Genomic DNA, 12,896 nt, shown 5'->3' with positions numbered 1-12,896 from the left:
TAATTTCTGTGTCTCTTGTAAATAAATAAAAAATATAAGAATATGTATATAAATCAGAAATCTTTTGATCATAGTAATGTACTTTTTTGTATTCTTTTTATAAAAGTTAAAGCCTACTTGTCGTAATTTTAAAAAATCAGAACAGTATATCTTATTATTATCATTTTTATATATAAAATAATTCAAAATTCTAATAAGCCTATAAAGTACATTTGAATAAATCATATTTGCTATATACTTTTTTTATGTAGATTTGTATTTAAAATTGCAATATTAGATGTAGGTGATTTGCAACAATAAATAATATAATACTGAAAACGTTTTTGTAAAAATTATACCTGCGATAAATTATATGCAACCGTAGGCTCTTTTTACTTCGAATAAATCTTAAAAAACAGCAACATTTATTTCGTCCTAAATTATCTACATAAGAAATAATTGTTCTATATTTAATTTTTTTATCGTTGTTGCAAATGAGAGCTAAGTTTTGAGGCGAATTTCTAAAATTGTCAAATTTACTTTCACTTGAATGATTCAATAATATCAAACAAACTGACATAAGTGCCGACGATAAGACCAGTGCAGCCAAATATAATAAGTCCAATATCTTTGATTAGTATATATTTGTAGGGGCCGAAATTATCGGGCCAAAGGACACAGATGTCAATAATTCCAGGAAATGCAATTCCCAAAGCAGACAAACAGAAAGCACCGAAGAGAGAAATGAATAAACCAAGTCGAGGCACGGCTATCGCCAGAACAACTGTAAATTAAAAGCAGAATATTAAAAGAATATGAAGTATATATTTGAATAAAAATATTACTCATTTATAAAACAACAATAAAATTTCTAGAAACACTATTAATAATAAAAATATATTCGCATCTAAAAATATTAAATTATATAAAGCAATATAATTATTTAAAAGTTATCTATTTATTAATTTTAATTTAAGAGTTTTCGAAATAAAAATTAAAAAAAAAATAAAAAATATGTTAGCATTTCGTAAATATAATAAATAAAAATAATTAAACATGTATTTCAAAATTTGTTTTAAAAATTATTTTATGATGTAGTGTAATGAGATTACTCTTATATCATTTTATTATGATCTATTAATTTATTTACATTTTTATTTGATTTTTCTATGATTACGTAATGTTTCTTTAATAAATTAATTCCAATTTTACAGTCGATTACTAGAAATGTATGTTCTATAAAAACTTGGTTTAACGTAAAAAAAACTTCTAGTTCTATACATGAATTTGAAAATAAAAAGCTGCATTAGTTTTTATTTTTTTATATACATATTTAAAACATATATTATAATATAAAATAAATAGAAATATATTTTTTATTGTTATACTTAAATTATTATCATTATTTCATAAAAGTAATCATTAAATACGTTATTGAATTTATCACATTACGTATTAAACATGAACTACAATCAAACAAAAACTTATTAGGTTTTATGAAAATTGAATAAATGGTGTTACAAAAATTATATATAATTTTTGTATGGTCTTTAATGACTATGGCTCAAATATGATTTATATTATTTCATTACATTATTAACTCTTAATTAATTGAATAATCAGCGATTAGATATTTTTATTTCATTTTTATGCCATATTTTATATCTTAATTGTTTAAATACTTTATCATATCTGTTATATTATAATTAACTTTCATTTACTCTTTATTATTTTAATTCATCAAATCTTACTTACAAGTTATAAGAGTGAGAATAGTTCTACAAATATATTCCCAGAAAAGTTTGTTCTTTTCGATACGATAATCCAAGTAAGTAGACCAAAGAATTTCAACAGGTACATAGGCTTGCAGCGCGTACGAGATTAAAATTGCGATAGCAAACAATACTTTGATAGTTTGAGCCATCCTATTGAAAGAATTATTTTAAATTAATAACAACAATTATTTGGTTAGCAGATTTTATGTGTATTATTTGTCATTTCTGTATAGAAAATATAAAATATCATACGAGAATTTATATTCATAAATGTAAATTCCAATCTATTAATCTAAAATATCATAGTTTTAATATTATGTGTAATACTCTATTCATACCATTAATCATTGTAAAAATAATACTTATATTTTTCGTATTTAATTTTTGTTATTTTTTTTTGTAAAAATATTATAGAACTGATCTATGTTTAAATAAATTATTTATAACAGATATAATGAATTAATAAATTTTTCAGCTTAAAAAATGTCTTTTCGTTCTACCATATATAATAGTTGGTGAATTATTCGATTTAAGAATCTCACACAGCATCTGTAGGTAAATTTAGGGTGATACTCCCGGCAGCGTCAGCTCCATATTTTATGTATCCAAAGAAACCGACAATGATGTACATCGTAACTATAACAATCATCCCCACGTTAAGAACGCCGCAAGTACCTCCAAAGTTTTGTGGCGTTTTCATGTTATTTTCTAATGCTATAATCTGTTTAAAAAATAATAACCTTACTTTATAACAAGATTAAAATAAATAAAAACGATGTAGTTTATTTAATTTATAAAAATATTATCTTTATAAATATGTGTAAAGAATTATGAATATTTAATTAATTTTCTTATTTTAATTAGTTATTTTAAATAAAAAATTTAAATTTCAAATTTTTCTGTCTAAATTTCTGTGTAAATTTCTGTGCCAATTTCAATCTTTTCTGTCTATGTTCCATAAGAGTTTGTGAATGCCTGAGTACATAGAAACAAGAAGAATAAAAAATATACATAAAAATGAGAAAATGTTTGTGATTGAAGAGTAAATCAATATAAGAATTAATAAAAGTGAGATGAAATATAAGAATCTCAGCAAGTATAAAAAATAATCCAAATGAAAGTGAGTGAATCAGAGGAAAAATGAGAAAATGAAATTGAGAAGGGTTGAGAATCAAATTGAAAGAGTAAGAGTGAAGGAGAGTGCCAGTTTTATTAGTTCTTAGTGTTAGGATTAATGATAATGATAATATTTGTCATACTATCAATAGGAATCTAAGTAGAATATTATTATTAGAATTAAGTAAGAATCAACAATAGTGTTGGTGTGAATATTGATAGTGGCCCAAGTATTGATGGTAAAGTATTTCTTAAAGCGATTGTGAGTAATTGATCAGTTTCTGTAAATGTTTTTAATAGGATTATCCAAGTAAGAGTTTTGTTTGTGTGAACTTGAATCAAGGATTCACTGTGTGATGAAAATTTTTGTATTGATCTTCATTTGACTAGCATATATCGTCTTCTCCAACTCCGAGTACAATTTGGGGTACTTATAATTGAAAACAATCATGCTGAAATAAATCAATAATAATGCTCTCTGTTGTTTAAAATTTTAAGCTCACCTTTTTAACTCGATTTTAATGCAATTAACTGACTAGATTTGCACTGCTTATTTATATCAGTCATTTATAACTTTCATTAAAAATACATATTACTTACAACACCAACAGCTTCCAATGCAAATAATGTGGTTCCGAAGTAAAGAGGAAAATTTCGTGCTGAACCAAACATTTCTCTTTCGTTGAGCGAAGGTAAATCTTCAAAAATATAAGCTAAAATCATTCCTAATCCCAAGAATGTTATCACGTTTGCAATGCTCGAAAATGGCGTCAGCAGTTTTAAATTACGAATATAGTTGATTAAAATTAGTGGTATTAGGAGGATTAACATGTGAAGTTTAATATCTAGAGGTTCTGCATATTGGTCTGCTACCTGAAAAATTTACAATTTTATGAAATACGTGTATTGAAATTTATTAAGTATTTTTTTAATGTTAATAGTTTTATTTATTCAATCCATAAATTATTAGCTATAACATAAAATAACTATATATGCTTTAAATATCATATTATATAATCAAAATGATTTACTGCAAATTTTTACTAATTCATTTTTATTTGTAAATGTAATTTAATTTAAAATTATTATTTAGTTTTATCTCTTATTTTCAAAAATTGTTTACTAAGTATATAGTGTAAAATACAATATAAAGAATTTGGCTCTATTTGTTTCAATTAATAACTTAGTGTTGGTTGAATTAAAAATTTAACAATGAAATAATATAGATTTACAAATTAATTTAACTACATATTTAAAAAAATTTTTTAAATATTCTCAAATCTCATTAATTAGATTTTGAATGATATTTATATTTATGGTATTGTATTTCTTATAGTTATTTTTCATTTTAAAATATTTGCAGAGTCTAATGTCAAATTACTTAAATTTCATTCGGAAAAATTCGATAGTATTAACTGAATAATAATATTTCTTTATTTGAGAAAATTAAAAACTTATTTCAAATATTGAAGATTTACTGTTATCATGCAAATTTTTAATATTTTTAATTTTGAAAAGTAGGTTAATAAATAATTTCTGTGTGAAAAAATAAAATAGTGCAATGTAACGTAAAATTTAAACGTAAAACACGAATTAAATCTTTTCACGATTTTCTTTAAATAATTATTTGAAATATCGAAATCGAATAACTATTGTTACTAAAGTATCTTCCCTACCTTTCAAATGGTCTAATAAGTACAAAAGTTGTACAAACAGATATCACTCCCAGTTAGACAGATACTTTCGTGATGAAAACGATATTATAGGTAACATCTTTTATTTTGAGAATACATATTTGAGATTGAATAAAATAACTAAATAATAAATATAATAAATCATTAATAAAATTAATTTTTAAAATAAATACCTGCTTTAAATTTGATGAAATGAAAACGATATATACACAGCAAATTCCTAATTGATACGTTATCAAAAATCCATCCACAATAATTCTGTGAAAAGTATATTATTGTAAATGTGCAGACTTTAAATATTAATATATTACATACACTTATTTTAATATATATATATATATATATTTTTTTTGTTAATATAAAATGTTAATTTTATATTGTATCAGTATATTTTATTCATTGATATATTTGATTTCTAATTTATTCAGAAAATTGAAAGTATATATACTTTTAACTTTACATACTTTTATTTTTAAAACCATAATAGTGAGCAATAGTTAAATAATAATAAATACACATCGACAGGCTTTCGATTATATAGTTTGCAGAATAATACAGAATAATAGAACTATATTTCATTATAATATAAAATTTAATATACAAAAATCTAAATTTACTTTATATAATAAAAATTTTACATTATTTAAATTTTATAGAATGAAGTATCGTCAATCTAAAAAGTTTTTAATTTTTAAAATTTATATGAAAAAAATGAAATTTTTATATAACTATTTACATCATTTTTACAAAATATAATTACACTTTAATTATAAACTAAATAATAAAATACTTACGCTGAACAATTAGCAAATCGTCTAAGACACGGTGGGCCTTGCTCAAGGCCCATTTTCATACTCTGTGGATAGCTGAGAATAGGAATTTGCAGACGTTTACACAGCTTGTACTGGGCCTTAACAAGGACATGAAGACAATACGTACAAAGTATACCAATCACAATTGTAGAAATTGTTCCCATGATCAATCCGCTATTGCCAAAGGCATTTGGCATCGCTAGAATTCCAGTACCCAGACTGCCTTTCAATAAATGAATAAGTGTCTCTGTATTGCTAAAGAAAAACTGATTGTAAAAGAAACTTCTAATACTATAAATATTGATAAGTAATCAAAAGAATTTTTTTTTTGCATATTAATAAAAATATATTCACTTTGTTATTTTATAACTCATAAAAAAATATTAAAATTTTTTTTCATTTATGAAACATCTGTTTTTTTTCTTTATTAAATTAAATTATTTATTAAATTATCACAAAAAAATTTATATAAATAATTAAGCGAATATTGATACATTATAAAAAAATTATTTTGTACATTTTTTCAATAAAAAAATATTTTATTTTATATAATAAATAACCGATATTCAAATTAAAATTTATTTATTTTTTATTAACTTACTCCCGATTGATAATTATAATAAGGAAATAGAAAAAAAATTCAAACTTATATTAGAAAATATATTTTATACGTTTATATATGCAATAATAGCAATATAAGGGTATTTTAGTCCATGATATTTATTATTTATAATTTAATTATATTTTAATTGGTATTGATATCAATACAAAATAAAATACAAATATTTTAACATGAACTGTATACAATTCTGTATTTATATTTTTATTTAGTATTACAATTATTTCGTGAACTTAAATTTTATAAAAATTATTGAATAGGAAAATATGTAATAGTTAAACATAATTTAACTAATTTTGCGTAATGACAAAGATAATAGTATAATAATATATGCGATTTCATAACAACGCTGTACAATCTTATAAACAAGAGAATATTATTCAAATAAAGTAAGCATTCAATTGCTTTTTGATTCGTTGTAATGCATACAAACATTTTTCTTCTCATCTGGATGAAAAATTTAACCAAATTATCGCTTATTTATTTTTAATTGAATATATCAAAAATATAATGTTTTGAATATCTTAAATTTAAATTTCAATTAAAGACTAATATTAAAATTAAATTAAAATATTTATTAAATTAAAGGAATTAATTTTGTTAACTACGTAAACGGTTTATTTTATTATAACTTTTTTACTGAAATCTTCGATATATATGAATAGGAATATAATTAAAAAACTGATTTTTTGATTTAATAAATAATTAATACTACTCTCTATTACTTATTTTAATTTATAAGAATTTCAATATAAATTAATTAAAAATAGAAGAATATGAAATAATACAATTTCATATTATTTTCTTGAAACAAAAATAGATAATAGCGTAGGTACTAGAATAGAACTTAGAATCATTACTATATATAATAATCATATAACCTATTTATAATAATATATATTTAGAATATTAGTATAATTATTTATAATAAATTAAGAATATTATTAAGAAATAATATTAAGAGTGCATATATTTATAAGTTTAGAATATTTACAATGCATCATTAACTATACTAAGGAATTAATTATTAATAGTAATTTCAAAACTATAATAATTATTTTGTATAAAATGTTATTAACAGTTATTCAAAATTAGATAGTGAAAAAAAATTTCTTATACTTACTTCGTAGGATGTGGCCTATTCCGATGCATATGTGGATCGTAATCTGACTCCGATCTATTGTTTCTAAAATTGTATTGAATGTATGAAATTATGTAATATAATTAATTATCTCAAATTTTAAGTAATATTAGATATAGTTAATTATAAATAAGATTTAACAATTGAAATATGAATAATAGTTTTAATTTATTTATATTAATAGAGTATGTAGTTATATTATATATCGTTCACAAATAAACAATTTGTATTATCATATTCAACTTATTCAACTTTTTGTTTGATATTAAAATGTATATTAAAGTATCTATCAACTTCATAAAATATTACGAAACCTCATATACAAATATTATAAGAATGAAAATAAATGAAATTTATTGAGCAAGTCAAATTTATTACATATGTAAATAGAAATATTCTTTATTTCTTCAAATAATAATATTACAATAAATTTATTAATATTTATTTTTTATATATGATCATTTTAATTTTATCTTACCTTGAGTTTTCTTTTTTATTTTCCATGACCCCGTTATTTAATGTATTTATTCTCTGTAAATTCTAAAAATACAAACAAACAAACATTAAAAGAATTTATTTCATAAGTATTTATTAATAATAATTTAAATATTGTAAAAATGGAATTTACAAAATTATTATATAATTCAATATTTTATAATACAAAATTCATGATAAATTTAATTTTATTTCTATACATAATGTTTTCAATACGTAAAAAAATTTGTATTGATTAGTCATAAAAAGAAAACAATCACAACCTTTTTTTAATTTTAAAAGTAATCATTTTAAAACTAACAATTATCCAATTAAACAATAAAGTAAATAGTATAAGTATATTATTAGATGAATATAATTTTATACTAATATTACCAATTTATTATGATTCGTGAACACTTTTTATTCAAATATTATAAATTCAAATAAGGTTTAATAAAAAATATAGTTAAGTAAGCCAATTGAACTAAAATTAAAATTATTTTTCATCTTTTAATGTATTGTACTAAAAAATTTGTGGATTTTTAAAACTGACATATTATATATGAAAATTTGCATAAAAAGTTATCCGTACAAATATAAATTCTTAATATATACAATATTATTAATTAGATATAATTGTTTAATCAGGCATTTTTAATTTATTTGCAAGAAAATTTTGATATATATTTTTTTTAAATTAAAACTATATTAAAATATTTTCTAATATGAACTTTATTAAAACTACACAAAAAAGAAATTTTTTTTAAATGTCATTTAATAATTGCATCAAATATAGCTTAAAGATAATGAAAATAAAGCTTGTATCAATATAATCTGTTAAATACTTATGACAAATATACATGTGATAATAAAGTAGAGAAGCTATTTCGAGCTATATAAATTGTGTGTAATAGAAGTTTACTCTTTGAAACAAGTAGAGGAAGTAGTTATGCAAAGTATAGTTATATAAAACAATTTAAATTACATTGATCAAATTATATATTTTTAAATTGGAAAATTATTTTTTTTAAATATTACAAAATTATTTAAAAACATTTTGATTTATAAATATTTATAAAAACTGATAAGAGGCTTTCAAAAGATTTATTATATGCTATAATTTAAACAATTAATTGAACGTGTTAGTATTTCGCTTATCATATTAAAAATTACATACAATATAATTTACCGTTGTATACAATAAAATTCATTAAATAAATATTTAATTAAAATACATAATTAAAAATTTAATGAATCAAAAATTCTTATACATATATATATGATCAATGTATTAAATTGATGACTGAAACTAAGCGCTGTAATATTTAGATAATTCTGTATATATAACCGTTTCTTTAAAAAGTATTATATATTATTTATATCAGTATTAAATCAAATTTTGAAATAAATAGATATAATTAAGTGGGTATCATTCTTATTAATATTCGTTTAAAAAATTAAAATTTAATTAATTGTTTAAATAAATATATATATGAAGAATTAAATTTGTTCTTTGCATAAATGTTTATCTCATAAAATAATAATAATAAAATTATAAACAAAATTTAATATTATTAAATATGAATATTATAATTTTGCAGGTTTTATATTAATTGCAATAGTAATGATTATAATATAATCTACAATTTTCTTAATTTATAATTATTAATATTTTGTTAGATATAATATTATATTTAGAAATTCTGTTTAATTAAAAAGTACTTTTTTACCGATGATTAAGAATCCTTGATAGATAAATAAAAAAATAATTAAACTTATTATTCAAAAATTTACTTCATTCTTTAATATACAATAATAATAGACCGTTGAATAGTTAAATTAATGCATATATTAGTTACAGTTTATATAAACGAAAAATTTATTGGCCGAATAATAAAGAAAACACTTTGTTCCGTTATTATAAAAATTAATTGTTTAAACGAAAAGTATTGAAATATTTTTTAATTATATAGTCAAATATTTTTGTTAAAAACACATTTAAATGAATTTGCGAAGAATTCTAAGTATCTTTTTTATTTAATAAAAATTGACCTTAATTTAGCTATTAAGATCAATCTTTCTGCATACATCCTAACTTACAGTATGCAAGTTGTTAAAATGGATTTTTATTAGTCAATTGGAAAAGCACAACGATCACTTACATATATACCTTTTAATTTTTTAACTACATTATCTTTTATATTAGTATATAAAATATAAAATATTCAAAAATATGATTTATTGTGTATTCAATTATTTAACTCGATAAATAAATAAATAACTACATTAGATATATGTATATTATACAATAGTTCCAAAAGTAACTATAATAATTTTATGGTACCGAAACTGAAATTTAAATTATTCGAAACGAATGTTATTATTAAATATAATTTTATACTCTTAAACACTTTTATTAATAGTTATTAATTAGTCGAAGAGATATATAAAATTAATACCATTTTTAAAATTTATTTATTACAAATAACTGAATTTATATGGCTGAATATGTACAAATGTAATATCTTTGTTGCGAACAAAATAATTACTTAAAACAAAATAATATAATGAAGCTATTCAAATGTATTTAATTAAAATTATTACAAAAATATAATATTAAGAACATTGTAAATAAGCTGGTAAACTAAAAGAAAATATTATAGTACAAAAATTATGTCAATTAAAATTTATCAAAAGATTTATAAATGTATAATATTAGCAATAATATAATTATCTTAATTGTAAGTATTTTTTCAAATTCTGAATTCTAAAAGATTCAAACGTCATATAAATGTTGCACTTAAGTCAGCATCCATAATTTAACATATTTAAAATTATTTAAATGATGTCATTTTGTTTGATTGTGTTATACTGTTCTTGATTTGTACCTTTTATAATTATATTATAATAATATTATTATTAGTATGTTAAGTATTTATTACAAAATATATTAGTGAGTATTTCATTATAAAATATATATATTTTTTTTATATTAAATATAATATGTATTCAATGTCTCTATGAGCTCGAATACAATTTGTAAAATTTACTCGAATGATAATTAACTGCACCGCAAATGATTATTCATACAAGAATTAAATAATAATACGAATTTCAAATATAAAATATAAATGTAATTGTTAATAAATTTTTTAATGCAGAAATAAAATTTAAAAATCTTTTCTTATAAAAACAAAATAGAAACTGATTTATTATATTATTGTTGTTTATTTTATTTCATCAAATTGTTATTACAATTTTATGCATTTGCGTATTTAAACAAATATAATAAATTTGGTTATAAAAAAATGAATATTTTATATTCTAATTGTTTACTTTATTATAAATATTTACAAGTTTATATATAATCTAATTATATTTTTCCAGTTTTATTGACAATTATAATAATAATTACCATAAGTTCAAAATTATACTAAATGAATGATAGTTTAAATGTAATAACAATGAAATAAAAACAATAAATATATCGATCAATTATTGAACAAGCACGCATTTATAAAATCCATGAATTACAAACTAATTATCCAGATTACTTTAGCACATGTAGAAATTTTTCGGATAGTAATTAATCCTTCAGCTATTTAGTAAAACGCTCAATATTTAATATCACGTTTGCGCACAAGCGACAGTAGAAATGTATGTGAATATCTAGTGCAAAATATATTACCAATAAATTTTTACGACTAATACGAAACTAAATATTTATTATGATGATAAATTATTATTATATTGTTAATAAAGAAAGTACTCACACAAAAGTGTCGAAATTTAGGTATCATTATCATTTACAATGTCTTTTCTAGAATACACCTTAACTCAAATATGAAAATAAATAATAATCAACGTTACATAGCATTAATATATTTTTAGAATAAAAAATGAAAAAAAGCAATTCAAATAATAAAAAAGGTGAGTATTATCTGCTGTGAATAGTTATAACATGAAATTTCAATGTAGATAAAACATTATTGGCCTATTATTTATATGATTATAAACAAATACTAATATTTACATCATTTCAGAATAACATTTTTTTTATATATTCACAGGAATATTTATACTTAGATGATTTTTAGGATACAAACTCATTATTAAGCAGCGATTTTTTGATGACATGAATAGAATTTACTTCATGTACTACTAAATTTTAATTTTTTTTAACATTATAATTTATTTACAATAAAGGACAAAAAAATTGTTATGTTTTTTATATATTTATTTAACTAAATTATTTTAATTAATATATTAATTAGTATTTTATAAAATATATAAATTTTGTGTATCTTAATATTTTAATCATTTACTTATAAAAAATTTATTTAGAAGCTTATTTAACAGACAATATTTTTAATATAAAATATTTTTAAATTATTCGAATTAAAAATTAAAATTAATTTTAACTATTCAAAAAAATTATACTTAAATAAATACAATATTATTTGTATATTAAATGAGAAAAATATGATTATAGTGTATTAATTCAGCTACTATTGATTACGTTATAGTAAAAATAAATTAGTAAATTGAAATGTTGTATGCAATTATTATTTAATCATATTAGGATATTCATTATTTCATAATTTTTTTATTATTTTAAATAACTGTCATGTAAGAAATACAATTAAAAATTCAACAATTTCTTTATTTAAGCAATAATTTATTACTTTCATTTAAAATTAATTGAAATTTTGTCAAAGAATTATCTACTATTATAATAATTATAATATAATTACTTTTAGATTTTTATTATAAAATTATGCTATTTATTTATAGAGAATTTTAATTTTCATATTTTCATTTTAATAATTACATAATTTTAAAAATTTAATAGTTATATAATACCAAATAATAATAATCATAAAATATTCGATTAAAATTTTAGAGTATTTTGGACAACATTTGTTATATTTATAACAAGAACTTACACTAAAGAAATCTTCTAGAAATTGAAATAAAGATTGTAATAAATGAAGTTAAGGAAATGATTTATTTAATAATATGAAAATGTTAGTTATAAAATATGTATCATTATATGATTAGCAATTATTTAATAATTATTATCTTTTTTTTTTTATTTAATTTATTTAATTTTTATTTTAATTTAATTTATTTATTTAATCTTTAAGAATAATGTAATTACAATATGATTAAATAAAATTATAATAGTAATTTAAAATATTGCTTGGCATTATTATACAAATAAATAATTTTTTTATTTTATTGAATTCTATAAAATGGTTTTTACGAGATAACTTTAAATTT

General features: G+C 19.4%; 1 protein-coding gene across 1 annotated transcript; it reads right to left on the bottom strand.

The window, feature by feature from the left end:
* Nucleotides 1-297: 297 nt before the first annotated feature.
* On the bottom strand, nucleotides 298-7,645 carry LOC105368194 (proton-coupled amino acid transporter 1). Its single transcript, XM_011507155.1, has 8 exons — nucleotides 7,615-7,645; nucleotides 7,119-7,181; nucleotides 5,359-5,631; nucleotides 4,738-4,822; nucleotides 3,471-3,743; nucleotides 2,297-2,475; nucleotides 1,735-1,904; nucleotides 298-763 (listed from the first exon to the last, which is right to left on the bottom strand). The coding sequence occupies exons 1-8, from the start codon at nucleotides 7,638-7,640 to the stop codon at nucleotides 522-524; spliced, it is 1,311 nt and encodes a 436-aa protein (XP_011505457.1). The 5' UTR covers nucleotides 7,641-7,645; the 3' UTR covers nucleotides 298-521.
* Nucleotides 7,646-12,896: the final 5,251 nt, after the last annotated feature.

The sequence above is a fragment of the Ceratosolen solmsi genome, unplaced genomic scaffold (genome assembly GCF_000503995.2).
Source record: "Ceratosolen solmsi marchali unplaced genomic scaffold, CerSol_1.0 scaffold6, whole genome shotgun sequence".
Taxonomy (NCBI): Eukaryota; Metazoa; Arthropoda; class Insecta; order Hymenoptera; family Agaonidae; genus Ceratosolen; species Ceratosolen solmsi.
Note: the sequence above shows the minus strand (reverse complement) of the source record. Positions and strands in the feature narration are given on the sequence as shown.